This window comes from Sinohyriopsis cumingii, chromosome 12 (genome assembly GCF_028554795.1).
Source record: "Sinohyriopsis cumingii isolate HCF-2022 chromosome 12, ASM2855479v2, whole genome shotgun sequence".
In the NCBI taxonomy this organism is placed as follows: domain Eukaryota; kingdom Metazoa; phylum Mollusca; class Bivalvia; order Unionida; family Unionidae; genus Sinohyriopsis; species Sinohyriopsis cumingii.
In genome coordinates, this window is record NC_142972.1 from 5,633,472 (window position 1) to 5,650,707 (window position 17,236).

The window sequence follows — 17,236 nt, forward strand, 5'->3', positions numbered from 1 at the left end:
CATGCATATAAGTACCATGGAGTTACGACAAAGCCAAGCATATCTGCTTTACACAAATCATGCAATTTATAACATAAAGCCATCACATAAAAAGTATTAACATTTAGCTGAAAAAGTACACAATCACACTATGTCGGAAGCCTTTTTGACCAGTCTGATAGCTAAAATATTTAAATTACAAAATCTTTTTGTTTTGATAGGTATGTGAACAATCTGCAGTACATGAAAGTTTTCAAAAGACCTTGTCGTTTGAAACTTGTCTGTAAACAGCAAAATGTCAAGTTATCTCCTCCTTTTCACAGAAATAGACAATAAATTGTAAATAGCCTTTGTATAAATACATGCACACTGTACCTCCTCTGCTACAACAACGTTCTCATACTAATCATTTTTATCCAAAACTCCTCTATAAAACTGCCAAAACTGTTACAGAATTTCTGTTTTTTTGTATCTTTTAATTTCAATAGTTCCTTATATATTTTGATAATGTGGGCTCAGGCAGCATGTTGTATATACTAAACAAAGAATATACTGATAGATATTATACATTTATATTCTGAATATTGTTGACAAATATTTTTATTACATACCCATTTAATCTTACATACTTAATCTGGTGTAGCTGATGAATATGTAATTCCATATCACAGAACCAATTCCAACTAATTAAGCATCTTCTTTCATATCTGGTCTTAGATATTTTAAGACGTAGCGAATCAAATTTTATATTTTGTTTTGAATTGTATTAATATAGTAAAGCTAGAAATATTCAGAAAGCGTAAACAAGGGGCATGTAATAAATACAAAACTGCATTTGTGTTTTGTTCTGAGTCAGGGTAAAGAACTCATTCAATATCGACTTATCCACACATATCAGATGAATGGCATTGAGGTATCCCAATCCTATATCAAACTAGATCTTTCTGCTGGCTCAAAACATTTATGCAATTTTGTTATGCATAATGTACATTTATATACGGTATATTGCAAAATGAATTGGTTTTGACAAGCAATGACTGCAAAACTTGTGACAGTGACAAAGAAATAGCTGTCATGAGATAATGATATATGGTTTTACATGCAATACCATCCATGTCCACCTTGTGCGATATGATACAATCAGCAAATCAAAGTACTGAAATAATATATGCTATGCCCTATCAATTTCATGACTGGGGTTAGATACAGATAGACATGTAAGGGGGTAATGATATATGACCTACCAATTACATGTCTAGGGTTAGATACAGATGGACAAGTATGGGTAAAACTATATGTCCTACCAGTTTCATGGCTGGGGTTAGAGACTGATGGACAAGGGTAACACTATATGCCCTAAAAATGTCATGGCTGGGTGAGAGATGGATGGGCAAATAAGGATAATACTATATGATATGCCCTATCAATTTTATGACGGGGGTGAAAAACTGATGGACAAAAGGGTAACACCATATGCCCTATAAAGGTCATGACTGGGTGAGAGATAGATGGGCAATCAAGGGTAATACTATATGCAATTCCCTATCAGTATCATGGCTTGGGTGAGAGACAAATGGGCAGTCAACGGTAATACTATATGCAATTCCCTATTAATTTCATGGCTGGGGTGAGAGAGAGATGGACAATCAAGGGTAATACTATATGCAATTCCCTATCAATTTCATGGCTTGGGTGAGAGACAGATGGGCAATCAAGAGTACTGCATACCAATTTCATGGCTGACACAAAAGACAAATGGGCAGGAAAGGGTAATAATATATGCCCTATCAACTTCATGACTGGGGTGAGAGACAGATGGACAAGTAAGGGTAACACTATATTGCCCTATCAATTTCAAGGCTAGAATGAGAGACAGATGGGCAAGCAAGGACAATACTCTGTTATGTGCCCTATCAATTCCATGGCTGGGGTGAGAGATAGATGGGCAAGTAAGGGTAACTATAATTTCATGACTGGGGTGAGAGACAGATGGACAAATAAGGGTAACACTATATTGCCCAATCAATTTCATGACTGGGGTGAGAGACAGATGGGCGGTTATGGGCAATAATATATGCAATGCCCCATCAATTTCATGCCTGGGTATAATTAGAGTATTGATAATACTGATGGTTTGAAGTGATACTATTTTACAGTGATATTAATTTATACAGTGATACTAGTATCACACTGATATTAATTTACATTGATACTAATATCACAGTGATATTAATTTACAGTTATACTAATATCAGTTATATTAATTTACTCTCTTACCATACTGTACTATAAATTACTTTGCTCTTCCAATCAATGTACTCATGTACATACTAAAAATGAACAATATTTAACTGTACAGCTTGACCCACTATTTAACTGTACAGCCTGGCCCACTATTTAACTGTACAACCTGGCCCACTATTTAACTGTACAGCCTGGCCCACTATTTTTATATACTAGATAAGGATATAACCTTGGAAGCTTCTATATTTTTTAACATTTGTGTGTGTGTGTGTGTGTGTGTGTGTGTGTCTGTGTGCACTTTATGGCATAACAACACTTTTAAGGTAATACATTACAACTGGCCAGGATAAGTAGGGGAAACTGCTCTGCCTAATTATGCACAACAGTAGCCAATCATGATCTTATGATTGGATCAAACCCGTACCCTACTGGTCACAAATCAAATGCTATACCACTGAAATGATTCCAATCTCTTTCTCAGCCTCGTGTGAAAAATATCATATCTGCAGCAAACCCTGACTTTATTTTCCATTCACCTGTCCATCATCCTTTTCTCAAATCCCCAACACCATCACCGACATTACCTAGAGGATGTTGAGGGTCCTAAAGAAGACAAAGAATCAAAGGTAAAACCTTCAGTTATTGCTAGCATGCTGTTACTGTATATAAAAGCCCAGCTGCCCAAGGCATGCTACCTGAAAATGCCCTACCCCTGTCCCTCCCCTCAGGGGGAGTAGAATGTCCAGTGGGGGACATTCTCATTGGAACTGGATGGACTATTTTAGCTTCCTGAAAAATAAAGAGGAATAATTTTTAATTATTTTACATCATCTTTACAGCAAGTTCTAAAATATTCTAATAATCACTCTCATATAATATTTAGAATTCAGTGTTAATTTAAACATCAGAGGTACATTTATGGCGTATATTTCATCCCTAATGAATTAGCTTAATGATCTAGTTGACTGGTGATACTGGAGTATCAATACAAAAGCTTGTGTGGTTTTTCATCTTGACAACAATTCGCATCTGAATTCTTAAGTTCCTATGGTACCCTACATGTAGCAGATTAATTTGTCTTCCTTTGAATTGTATGCATTTTCTGTTTATTAAAACATATTTGTAAAAAGACAAGATACAAAAATAACAGTTCTTTACACTTAATGCTATGGCTGAAAACTAAAATCCTGACTGCGGTGAATGCATTCCAAATTAGACAAATCAGAAGATTTTAAACAAAAACGAACAAGACAATAGCTGCAATGCAAATGTGAATGAAATGCAAATACAGAAAAAACAATTTATTTTTTGTAAAATTGATTTAGCAGCATTATCCATTTATGGGCTACATCATAAAAACCTATAAAAACCCATGTTAAACCTACTGGATCAGATGCATCTGGTTTCTGGAATTCAAAGTTGGCGGGCCTGATTCCTGGGGAGGACATGTCACTCGAGGTCAGAGGTGAATCCTGTAAAAGCACCTGTGCCCAATTAGTGGCCTGGGCATCTGGCGAGGAGGTGGGTGTTGCCCGCTTCAATGTACTGCCTGGGGGCAAATCACGCGAGAAGGGAGAATCTGAAACAAGATTGGTAAAATTTGCTTAATGCAACTTAGTCATCAGAAGACTCATTTTCTAAAACATTTTTGCCCAGAAAGGTAATCCAGCCACAGCATGAAACCAGACTAAAATGGATTAATTTTGTCCATCTTATTTTTTAAAAATCGAAACAATAGTTTTATATGTTTGTCCCATGTTTAATAACCTTCTAGGTACATAACTGAAATTTATGGGCAGAACCCATTTTTTTTCTTTCCTGTCACAGTTACCTTGACATCTTACCATCCTTAATCTGAATGCAAGCCATCCATAAAGTTTGATGTAAAACTAATGTTAATTTACAGACGCCTTTCTTTCCTGTCACAGTTACCCTGACATCTTACCATCCTTGTTCTTAATGCAAGCCATCCATAAAGTTTGATGTAAAACTAATGTTAATTTACAGACGCCTTTCTTTCCTGTCACAGTTACCCTGACATCTTACCATCCTTACTCTTAATGCAAGCCATCCATAAAGTTTGATGTAAAACTAATGTTAATTTACAGACGCCTTTCTTTCCTGTCACAGTTACCCTGACATCTTACCATCCTTACTCTTAAAGAAAGCCATCCATAAAGTTTGATGTAAAACTAATGTTAATTTACAGACGTCTTTCTTTCCTGTCACAGTTACCCTGACATCTTACCATCCTTACTCTTAATGCAAGCCATCCATAAAGTTTGATGTAAAACTAATGTTAATTTACAGACGCCTTTCTTTCCTGTCACAGTTACCCTGACATCTTACCATCCTTACTCTTAAAGAAAGCCATCCATAAAGTTTGATGTAAAACTAATGTTAATTTACAGACGTCTCTCTTTCCTGTCACAGTTACCCTGACATCTTACCGTCCTTACTCTTAATGCAAGCCATCCATAAATTTTGATGTAAAACTAATGTTAATTTACAGATGCCTTTTTTCATCCTTCAGTCACAGTGACATTAGTCTTTGATCTTTTGTCAACAAAATTGACAGGCATTTTCCTTGCATCTAGTGCAAGCTTTCCACAAGGTGTGTCCAGGTTTGTGATGTAGAACTAATATTACTGAATAGAAACCAGTTTCTTCTTTCAATTAATGATCCTGACCTTTGATCTTTTGACCCCAAAATTGATATGGCTCTACCTTAACGTAAGTGCAAGCCATTCACAAAGTTTGGTAAAGTTTGTGAACCACAGATGATTGACAAACCAAGTTATTATGCAGAAACCATTTTCTTCTGTCAGTCACTGTGACCATAACATTTGACCTTTTCAGTCTGAACTTGAAAGTGTTTTTCCCTACCCAAATGCAAGTCATCCACAAAGTTTGGTAACTGCAGATTGTGGAAAACTCAAGTTACTGTGCAGAAATCAATTTTCTTTTTTCAGTCACATTGGTTTGAACTTTTGAGCCTGAAATCAATAGGATTCTTTCTTACCACAAGTGCAAACCAAGCACAATGTTTGGTAACTGTACATGGAAAACAAGTGAAGTTACTGTGTGGAAACAAAACTAGTAAAAGACAGACAAATGATCATGACACTACACACTGCCTATAGGCAGGCATATAAAAATGATGATCAGACTGAAAATTGAATTCAAAAAATGACAATTCCCTCTAAATTTTAATTTCAATAGTACCTAAGACAGAAATGACAATGATAAATATACCCATGACATTAAATTAATGTCTCTTAGACATATATTGATATGAACCATTAAAGACTTCAATATTTTCCTGAATTTAAAAAATATTCCAATAACATAATAAAGTGAATAAAAGCAAAAGAATGAAAGAAACAAAAGAGTGGAAAGGTAAAATGTACATGTTGCCAAATAACTGTTTCTTTTTTGCTGGTTATTTCATAAATTGATTTGATATGGTTTTAGACACATGTGCCTGTCTAAATATAATTTAATCAGCATACCATTGGAGAAAGCTGTATATGGCATGAGAGCAAATGGTAGTCTATCTGGGATTTCTATTTCATTCCTCCGCAACACAACTAAATGCATAGCAATACAAAATTCTTCAAGGTTCAAGGCTCCATCTTGGTTGATATCCGACAACTGCCTGTAAAATAAATACAGGAAAAAATAACTAAAAAGTAAAATCCAACCCAAAAGAATCAAGACAATTTATAACAAGGAGCAACAGACATGAAATTCCACACACACATTGCTTTGGTATAACATACTTGTAACTGATATCATATAAAGTAATACCAGATTATAGGAAATAGATCAAGAGGCTAAAGTGGGCTTAAGGTTACTCACCTGATCAACATTAACCCAAAATCCAAATCCAAGAGCAATTCACAAAGATATATGCATTAGTCTGATCTGTGCCAATATTTCAACATTTATCCATTTTCAGTAACATCATTGATAGATCTGAAAGGTCTTCAGGCTAGGAAGTAATATATCTCATTTGGTCAAATTTTGTGTAAAAAAAAGTTAAGTTTACTATCATTTAGAAAATGTGCATGTTTTTGGATTTTTAACATAGCTTCTAACAATCTGAGTCATACTGCTACACTGACTGAATTGTGGCATGTCTAGCACTGGGGCATCATGCGTTAGACATGTGGCATCCTGTCCGACCCAGTCACATTATCTTGACACCAGACTGACCAGTCCTAACACTAACCTCTTAATGCTGAGTGCCAAGCAAGGCAGCTGCTAGTACCATTTTTATAAGTCTTTGGTATGATCTGGCCGGGGTTGAAACCCATGACCTGCACCCAAGTCAGATGATCTAATGATCTAACCACTCAGGCCACCAGTGCAGTTTTAGGAAATGTAGCCATATTAGAAGCAAAATCAAAATCCCTCTTTAGCATTTTTGTTAGAAGTCATTTTATGGTTTTTCTGTTTTTAGTAACAGTGGCCATATTTGATGACATCATCTGTAAAAACTTAAAAGGCCTTTATGATAGGGCCATAACTGAATTTTCGTTGATATCTATCCAGTGGCTTTTTAAAAGCTGAAAATAGTTGCTGGTCAAGAATGAATCATGCATGACACAAAGGTACCATGTGCTGGACCATACCTTAAATTTATATGAACATCTGTAGCCAACTGAGAGAAAAAATAATCTGCATAAATGTACCATGGGTCCCTGCAGCAATGAACTATTAAAAGTCTCAAACATATTGAAATTTTTTTCATTGTAGTATCGAAAATGAATCAAACAGGTATTCAGCAATACCAACCCCTACCAATGTGAAAATGAAATGCCAGCTTTAAACAAGAGGCTTAAGTGGCCCTCAAAATCACTCACCTTAGAAGATGATGTAAGTCAGTTTGTGAATGCAAATTCACACATGTATTGAAGCTGCCAAGAAGAAAGAAAAGCTTGAAGCATATTGTAGCTACATTGGTTATAAATGCTCGTGTACAGCTATCCATTTAGGAAAAGTAGCCATAAGATTTTCAAGATGACTACTATGTTGGCCATACTGTATGTCAGATCAACATCACTGTCATTCAGTACCATCCAGACATAATGGTCATTGGGCAAAAACCCCACAAAGCTTTGACCAAGATATCTGAAGACAAATTGATAAAAAGATTTGTTGGCTACGTTAGCAGTCTGAATGGCACAATTTTCATCTAAAAACAAACATTTATGAATCTTTTACTGAAAACCCCATGTACCATCTCTTCAGAGGAATTAGCAATCTGAACGACATTTGAATCAGCAAATGGAAATGCAGTATTCAGAAATTTGAAAGTGAATCAAAGTTTGGCACACAATGATGTGCTTCAGCCATATTGCTCAGTCCTCCATATGCGAAGGAAAAAGACTTTATCTGATTGGCTGATAAAATTAGCAATTATGGTAATAACATAGGTCACCAGAACATGACCCCAAAGTGGGTGCTGTCAGATCTTCACTGATCTTTAATCAGACTGGAGGAATCAGTACCAATTTCAATATGGCCATCCATTCAGGATGAGCAGTGGTAAGATTTTCAAGATGATTACCACAGCTGGGTGTCCAAGGGTATGTCTCTACAGCCAACATTTTCATTTAGAATTATGGTGGCCACTTTAGATAACAGATTGGTATGATTCTGACTAGAAATGTTTAGTCCTGTAGTGATATGCAGATATAACAAAAGAAGCAGTGGTAACAGGATTTTCAAGTCACATTTGACTTAACTTGATGTCTGACTGGTACCATTTCAAACAGGAACAACTAGACATTATGAAAAGCGTTATGGTTAAAACCACATGTATATAAGACCCACTTTTCAGAAAATATAACAAACTCTGGCCATACTGCTGAGTACTGAAACCATGAATGATATTCCTTATAAACTCTAACAAACCAAATATGGTAACAAACACATTTTCTTACATGTCTAAGTTCATACGTTCAAAAGATACATGTAAGTCAGCTACAAAATTCATAACATGGCCTTTGACCATTGAAGATAAATAATCATTTAATTTGTCACAGATAATATCAAGATATACCCATATGCTAAGTTTGGTTAAATATGCAATTAATATTTTGGGGAAAAAACAAAGTAGCATCATTCAAGGTATTCTTCTAATATATCCTCAAGCAGGGATCTGATTTTTTTTAAAAATCAGATCCATATTTGTGTGTGTCATCGTGCTTACAAGCCATTACAGTTAAAACCCCAAGTCAAGACCTATGACATTAAAATCAGTATCAAGTTGCTGGCTATTCATGCAACTAAATACAATGTTTGGTTAAAATTTAATAGTGATAACAAGATTTTTTTTGCCATGGTGGCCATGTTGGCTGTTAGATCAGCATTATTAATATTTAGAACCAACTAATTATCATGAAAAGGTCTTTAAGTGAAAACCATAAGTTAATACAGCCATCCATTCAGAAGGAGTAGCAGATTTTCAAGATGGTCATTGTCGCAGCCATATTGCATTACATTTTTATTAGAGAATAATTAGACATCACAAGATGTCTCTTAGTGAAAATCAATAAAATAAAAAAAATCACTCCAGACAAGCAGTAATGAAAAGATTTTTAAGATGGCCAACCATGGCAGCCATATTGAATATCAGATTGGCACCACAGTTATTTAGGACCAATCAGATAAACATAACACAAAATTTGTTTTCTGTGCTACGTTTCACTGATGGACTCTAGTCCAACATACCTATCCGACCTCACCCATGTGTACACACCAGCAAGATACATACGCTCCTCTTCTGATAATCGTATACTCATTATTCCCACTAAGAAAACAAAGTCATATGGACAGCGTTCTTTTGCATACCAGGGCCAAGCAGAGTGGAATGGATTGCCCACTGAACTTAGACATAAAGACACAGTGATCACATTCAAGAGTGCTCTCAAAACTCACTTATTTCGCCTGCAAGAACAAACTTAAAGACCTAATAATGTTTCCTACCTTAAATATTTTCAGCATGTTTTCTAATTTCATGGTGTTTGTGTTTGTAATCATATCATTATATATCTTTTTTATCTTATAGGTGTTCTCTAATGTTGTAAAGTGCTTAGAGCTTCTAAAGAATAGGCACTATACAAAGTCCTCATTATTAATAATACAATAATAAGAAGTCTTTAGTGAAAACCCCAAGGTAGCCATATTGGATGTCGGATCAGTATTATTTTCAATCAGGACAAACTAAACATAATAAGGTTTTCTGTGAAAACGCATGCCAATCAATATGGCTATCCATTCATAAGTACTGAAAACAAGATTTCCAAGCTGACCACCATGGTAGTGGTATTTGTTTCCAGACTGACACCATTTTAATGCAGGACCAACTATACACCATAAGAAGTCTTTCAGTGAAACCAAGTGTTGATGTAACAAACCATTCAGGAGGAGTAGTAACAAGATTGTAAAGATGGCCACCATTGTCAAATCTAACCATAATAATGAAACTTAACAGTAATGTTAATTCTAAGTCTAAGGAAAAAAATATCCAGTACAAGAACTGTGCAAAATGCTATGTCTTTCCTGCTCTGGGGTTGCTGAGTGGTTTAAAGCACTCACCATTATGGATCATTGCCATCTTACCTCTGTCTGTGTGGGTTAGAGTCTCAGGTTTGGCCTATGTGGGTATGTGAGAAAGCTTGCCACTAGCTCATAGTGGGTCGGTGGTTCTTTATGGGGTTTTTCAGGGTTCTTCCTCCACCATTTATACTGGCTGGCATTTAACTCTACAACAACTTTCCTGCTCTGCCATATTCCAGCTACACAGCAAAATCAACGAAGAATGAAAAATAGGTCACTGTGACTTCCTTTTGCTGTGAATAGCAATACCCTCCACTATCAATATATTCATCATAAACAGTAATCTTGTTTATAACAAATTCTTTGCTGTAAATTATACTCTGTATGCTCTTTTTGGTACATAAAACTTTCCAAAAATGCTCTTGATGTATATGGGTAGACCCATACCAATGATAAGCTATCTTCTTTTTCACTACCATTTCCTGCTTAGAAATGACAGAAAAATAATATATCGGTGTCTGATAGGAAAATCCCAAGTTGGGATCAAAATGTATAGGCATGAACTTGGCAAAGCCTTATGGGAGTGGGATTCCCCATCTTGCATCATTTGATTCTATTAGTTTCCTATGCTTTCCTGACAAGACACAATAATGGAAGAAAAGATGTAAGAAATATTTAAAACTTGCACATTTACTTACCATATTTTTGAAAGCTCCTGAATTGGAAGCTTTGACTTTTCAAAAAACTCCTTTGCCACACTTCCTGAAATATTAAATAATAAATAAGTTCATGAAAAGACTCTCCTACAACATTTGGTAATGTTGGAGTTTGATATGCATATATTGGACACACCACCATATTGGATTACAAGCAGAGGCTGACACGTGTAGTTGTTAAGCTGATTTGTAATACAATAATGTGAAAGCTATCACCAGAGAAGCACAAACAAAAGCAAAAATACACTTACACTTCAGACAGTACATCAATGGAAAAGATATACAAGTAAAATGCAAGCCAATAAATGATTATGAGTACAGAGGACTTGTTCCTAAATATAGTACATTATTGGATTTATGATAAGAGCTCTTCTACCTTGCAGGAAATGAAAGCCTGGAAAAGTCTTGATGCATACAATCAATTTACCTATGAATGGGTAAGAGAAATTACTGGATGAATATTGGATACCACATTCGGATAAATGTAATACACACATGCCATCTCTCTCTCTCTCTTTCCTTTCCACCAACCACCTTATTTCATTTATGTCCTCACATTCCAGTTTAGCTCACAAGTGCATGCAAATGAAGAAATACAGATAATAAATTTCTTCCTCACTACCATGACCTAACCAATAAATACAAGTAGTTTAGTACATACCTACCTGATTCCTTACTGACTGATCAGAAACATGGGCTATGATGCATGTGTTTTTGTGATTTGGATTTTTAACATAGCTTTAAAAAATTTCAGTCATACTGCTACGATGTCTGCAGTGTGACAGTTTATAGTGATGTCTAGCACTGGGGCATCATGCCGCAGACATGTAGCATGATGTCCCACCCAGTCACATTATCCTGACACCAGGCCGACCAGTCTTAACACTAACCTCTTAATGCTGAGTGCCAAGCGAGGCAGCTGTTAGTACCATTTTTGTAAGTCTTTGGTATGACTCGGCCGGGGATCGAACCCACTACCTTCCACTTCCGAGGCGGATGCTCTAACCACTAGGCCACCGGAGCCAACAGTAACACACAAATTCGAAATACACTCCAGACTTTCATTTAAAAACCTTGATGATGTAACTCTTGGCTTTGCCACTTGTAAGAATAAAGAGTTTATCACATACTGGATGAAAATATTCACCCAGTTCAAGCAAATATCCTCTATATTTTGAACTGACACAGACTGGGGACAAAAATCAACTTATTTTAATTATTTCTTAAATTTTCTGTTTTGGTAATACAAAGTTTGAAAGAAAAGTAGGTTTGGTAGAAGCATTCTCTCACTTTCCATTCCTAATATTTGCATTAGAATCAACAGTAAAACTGCATGACTCCAAAACTTCAAAACAGACTCTAGCCTACTGGTTACTCCCCACACCACTGATGGAAATAAATTACTGTCCTACTGAAAAGGCAGACTTGTCATCGGTGCAAATTTCGAAAAAAAATCTGGATCAGGCAATAGGAATGCGGACAACTCCTTCCCAAATATGAAAATACAATGAGATACCACCAATCACTGAGACGGAGTTGACAAACTATTTGCATGAGATCAACAATGGGTAGGTGAAACCAGTCATGAGTATTGTTCCACCTTTAAGTGACGTTACACCAAAAGAGGTATAAAAGCTCCATGAACTTTCTTTCTGCAAAATTATGACAAAATGTGAATCATTAAAATGCAAATATTTAGTTGTGGGGTTTAACGCCATTTTTCAGCACACGATAGGCTATTCATGGCAGACAGTATTAATGGTGGAGGAAGAACCTGGGAAAACCCTGGGAAGAACCGTTGACCCACGAGAAGCTACTGGCAAGCTTTCTCACATACCCACACTGGCCGAATCCTAGACTCAAACCCACGCAGACAGAGGTGAGATGGCAGTGATCCGTAACAGAAAGCGCTTTAGACCACTCAGCCAAATTTTTTGTACATTGTGTTTCTCCTTACCCAATCACATTAACTTTAGTAATATCAGTCCTACTACCTCCTGAATATAATCATCCTAAAAACAAAAATCCGTCTTTATGTCTACCATATATAGACAAATGGCAATAGCTCTTGCCTATTACTGCCCCATGCCACCAACAGGTGGCACTAGTTTAAGGTGAGCAGAATATCATGTAATGGGATGCTTGCATTGCAGGGAGGATGGGAGGATTTTAATAAGATCAGGCCAGTATTCATGCAGAAACCTAATAAATTAAAAACTTTGATTTCTCCTTTGAATATGTTCCCCTATCCCATTAATGTGAGAAGAATAGGAAGGTTGAGTATCAAACCTACAACCCAGGTAACTTAAGTAGGGAGAATACTGGATTTCCCAAATGAAGGTTAACCTACTCCCCTAACTGTGATCAGCTTGACCAGAGGCAATGTGTTTTAATGAGATTTTCTTACCACATAAAATTTCCAGGTGAATCCTTACTGAACTGAATGTCTTGGGATGGAATGCCCAGTCCAGAATGTAGAGATGGGTGACTTGGTACCACCCTATTTGAGGAGGTATATCACCACCGCTGAGTTGTCTGACATGATGAGCTCCATCTTTTTCTAAAAATGATTGTTCCAAAACGAAAGGCTTTCATTTTACAGAGAAAGATGTGAGAAATGTGTCCTCTGGACCCCACTAGTCACTGACAGTGTCAAAGTCCGGTAACAGATAGGATGCTCAACCATAGGTGCTTGCATTTGAGCACACAGGCACATCCGTGTGTTTGAGAAGTATTCCTGTTTGACTATCAATTTCCAGAAATGATACTATCTCACTCGTTACATTGATCTGGTAATTGAGTGGCAAGGAAAAGGGAGATAGCAAAGTCATCTGCAATGGGCACATTTAGAGTCAACCTTATGGGATAAGATCAACTGCATTTAGAGGCAACCTTATGGGATAAGATCAACTGCTGCACAGAATAATCTATGGAGCTGCACAAACTTCCTAGTTGTGATCCATTTGTGTTGGAAATGGATTCTGTGAGGACACAGATTCAGACCACCTGTGGGTGGGGAAGACATACCAGGTTGAGGTTAATGAAAAATCCATAACATGATGGAAAAACTTCTAAACTGATCAGAAAACCTATATGATGTAAAAGGGAAATGAGACATTCTTTCCTCTGACTTGAAAGAAAACCTATATGATGTGAAAGGGAAATAAGACATTCTTTCCTGACTTGACAGAAAACCTATATGATGTAAAAGGGAAATGAGACATTCTTTCCCCTGACTTGACAGAAAACCTATATGATGTAAAAGGAAAATGAGACATTCTTTCCCCTGACTTGAATGAAACTGATGAAGATGTTGTCCAAATATGCTGCTGTGGAAACAGATGAAGTAGTGCAAAACTGGGAATACAATGCAGTGAAGTAGATTCATAAAGGCCCAAGGTCTTGTGTTCAAACCAGGCGAGAGCATGAAACTGATAATTTCCTTGGTATGTAAACCGCAGAAATTTACATAAGGACTGACAGACCGGAACATAAAAATATGCAGCAGCTAGATCAAGACAGATTCATGAGGCAAAGTGAACAAAGACTTGCACAAGGCATAATTTATCAAGGTCAGCTTCACTCAAGTCTGAGTTTGTCAAGGTATATGGACTTTATCTCCAAGATCCAACTCTGCAACAGCTGCATGATGGGATGCCTTGATGGGATGCACCAATCTCTGGAGTAGTCATATTAATGACAAAACCAGAACTACAGACCATGAAATTGGTGTGGTTCTCTCACTGTCTGTATTGATCACTAGTTTCCAGCTAATTAGTTAATTGGTCTGAATGGATTTTAATTTTCTCAAGTAAGGATAACAGATGTTTTTGATAAGGTGAGGTGCTGGCGTTGTTTTCTTGGTATGAAAAACTACCTTGAACTTCGAAGCAGTTACTGTGCCTATTGGGTGTTTTTGCCATAGCAACTTGTACATTCCCCTCATTTTGCCTATTGTAACACTTCTATCTTTGGTCTGGTAATCTGTTTCTTCTTCGAATATGTTCCCTGATCACATTAACGTTAGGAATACAAGCACAAGTACCTTGCATATCCAGCCCTCCCCAAAACAAGAATTCAGCTTTATACAGTATGACCCCACTATAACACGGTTGGGAGCCATAGAACCCGACAGTGTTATAGTCTGAACTGTGTTATAAGCAACCAGGTCAGTTAGCTGAAGAAAATAATGCACGTATCCCAAAAAACATTGCGGGGGGGGGGGGGGGGGTAAGTAATAAACGCAGGTGCAAAACTATGTGCTTGATTGGCAAAGTTACCATCTTAAAATGATGCATATTGAATGGAAAAAAAACACTTGTAGTGAAAACAGAGAAGGCATGTATAATATTTTACTTTATTCAGAGAACGACACATTGGTACATATACATGTGTACTGTTTATGTATACATGTCTAATGTATAGCATGAATAGAGTATCAATACTATGTACTCGCCCACAAAACAATTCGTCTGTTAATCAAAAAAAGATCTAATACCTAGTTGTGTTTCTAACACAACTAGGTATTAGGTTAATGGCAAATCACTTGGAAGTCAATGTATTAGGATGTATTAAGAAATAGCCCACAAAATGTTTTCTTACTCACATTTCAGATGAAAATGACAAAAACATTTAGGGGTTAATGAGTTAGCATTAAAACTTCTATCTGCCATAACAACATATCCAGGTAGAAGCTTATTTTAGAAAACCAATGTATTTTGTGACAAATACACTAGTAGTGTGGCAATACTTTCAATGTTAAAATCTAAGATGGCAAAAACTGAAACTGACGACATCATATGAATGCTCTCTATGCCATGCCTCGTGGCATTCTTATTGTGGTGTCATGTCAGTGTTCCAGGTACAAGCTTTTCATGGCATTCTTATTGCAGTGGAAAGTAAGTGTTCAGAGTACAAGCTTTCCATGGCATTCTTACTGTAGTGGAAAGTCAGGGTTCCAGGTACAAGCTTCTCATGGCATTCTTACTGTAGTGGAAAGTCAGGGTTCCAGGTACAAGATTTTCATGGCATTCTTATTGCAATGGAAAGTCAGGGTTCCATGTACAAGCTTTTCATGGCATTCTTATTGCAATGGAAAGTCAGGGTTCCAGGTACAAGCTTTTCATGGCATTCTTATTGCAATGGTAAGTCAGGGTTCCAGCTACAAGCTTTTCATGGCATTCTTATTGTAGTGGAAAGTCAGTGTTCCAGGTACAAGTTTTTCATGGCATTCTTATTGCAATGGAAAGTCAGGGTTCCATGTACAAGCTTTTCATGGCATTCTTATTGTAGTGGAAAGTCAGGGTTCCAGGTACAAGCTTCTCATGGCATTCTTACTGTAGTGGAAAGTCAGGGTTCCAGGTACAAGCTTTTCATGGCATTCTTATTGCAATGGAAAGTCAGGGTTCCATGTACAAGTTTTTCATGGCATTCTTACTGTAGTGGAAAGTCAGGGTTCCATGTACAAACTTTTCATGGCATTCTTATTGTAGTGGAAAGTCAGTGTTCCAGGTACAAGTTTTTCACGGCATTCTTACTGTAGTGGAAAGTCTGGGTTCCAGATACAAAATTTTCATGGCATTCTTATTGCAGTGGAAAGTCAGGGTTCCAGGTACAAGTTTTTCATGGCATTCTTACTGTAGTGGAAAGTCAGGGTTCCAGGTTCAAGCTTCTCATGGCATTCTTACTGTAGTGGAAAGTCAGGGTTCCAGGTACAAGCTTTTCATGGCATTCTTACTGTAGTGGAAAGTCAGGGTTCCAGGTACAAGTTTTTCATGGCATTCTTACTGTAGTGGAAAGTCAGTGTTCCATGTACAAGCTTTTCATGGCATTCTTACTGTAGTGGAAAGTCAGGGTTCCAGGTACAAGCTTCTCATGGTATTCTTACTGTAGAGGAAAGTCAGGGTTCCAGGTACAAGCTATTCATGGCATTCTTATTGCAATGGAAAGTCAGGGTTCCATGTACAAGCTTTTCATGGCATTCTTATTGCAATGGAAAGTCAGGGTTCCATGTACAAGCTTTTCATGGCATTCTTATTGTAGTGGAAAGTCAGGGTTCCAGGTACAAGTTTTTCACGGCATTCTTACTGTAGTGGAAAGTCTGGGTTCCAGATACAAAATTTTCATGGCATTCTTATTGCAGTGGAAAGTCAGGGTTCCAGGTATAAGTTTTTCATGGCATTCTTATTGCAGTGGAAAGTCAGGGTTCCATGTACAAGCTTTTCATGGCATTCTTATTGTAGTGGAAAGTCAGTGTTCCAGGTACAAGTTTTTCACGGCATTCTTACTGTAGTGGAAAGTCAGTGTTCCAGGTACAAGCTTTTCATGGCATTCTTACTGTAGTGGAAAGTCAGTGTACCAGGTACAAGATTTTCATGGTATTCTTATTGTAGTGGAAAGTCAGTGTTCCAGGTACAAGCTTTTCATGGCATTCTTATTACAGTGGAAAGTCAGGGTTCCAGGTACAAGCTTTTCATGGCATTCTTACTGTAGTGGAAAGTCAGGGTTCCAGGTACAAGATTTTCATGGCATTCTTATTGCAGTGGAAAGTCAGTGTTCCAGGTACAAGATTTTCATGGCATTCTTATTGTAGTGGAAAGTCAGGGTTCCAGGTACAAGATTTTCATGGCATTCTTATTGCAGTGGAAAGTCAGGGTTCCATGTACAAGCTTTTCATGGCATTCTTACTGCAGTGGAAAGTAAGTGTTCAGAGTACAAGCTTTCCATGG

The 17,236-nt window shown here is 37.0% G+C and overlaps 1 protein-coding gene across 5 annotated transcripts in view; it reads right to left on the minus strand.

Annotated features, from left to right (window-relative positions):
* The window catches only part of LOC149785947 (ralBP1-associated Eps domain-containing protein 1-like), a 144,313-nt gene that overhangs the window by 31,705 nt on the left and 95,372 nt on the right, over window positions 1–17,236 (minus strand). For 3 of the 5 annotated variants that reach the window (XR_016424846.1, XM_089976196.1, XM_089976194.1), the window contains exons 8-11: window positions 10,491–10,554; window positions 5,736–5,881; window positions 3,609–3,802; window positions 2,919–3,012 (exon numbers count right to left, since the gene is read on the minus strand). Coding sequence is in view for 4 of the 5 variants with exons in the window: in XM_089976196.1 (XP_089832322.1) it covers window positions 2,919–3,012; window positions 3,609–3,802; window positions 5,736–5,881; window positions 10,491–10,554 (498 nt within the window). In the remaining variant the exon portion in view is untranslated. The remainder of the gene's footprint in view (window positions 1–2,918; window positions 3,013–3,608; window positions 3,803–5,735; window positions 5,882–10,490; window positions 10,555–17,236) is intronic. The other 2 variants (XM_089976197.1, XM_089976195.1) reach the window with 1 other exon arrangement.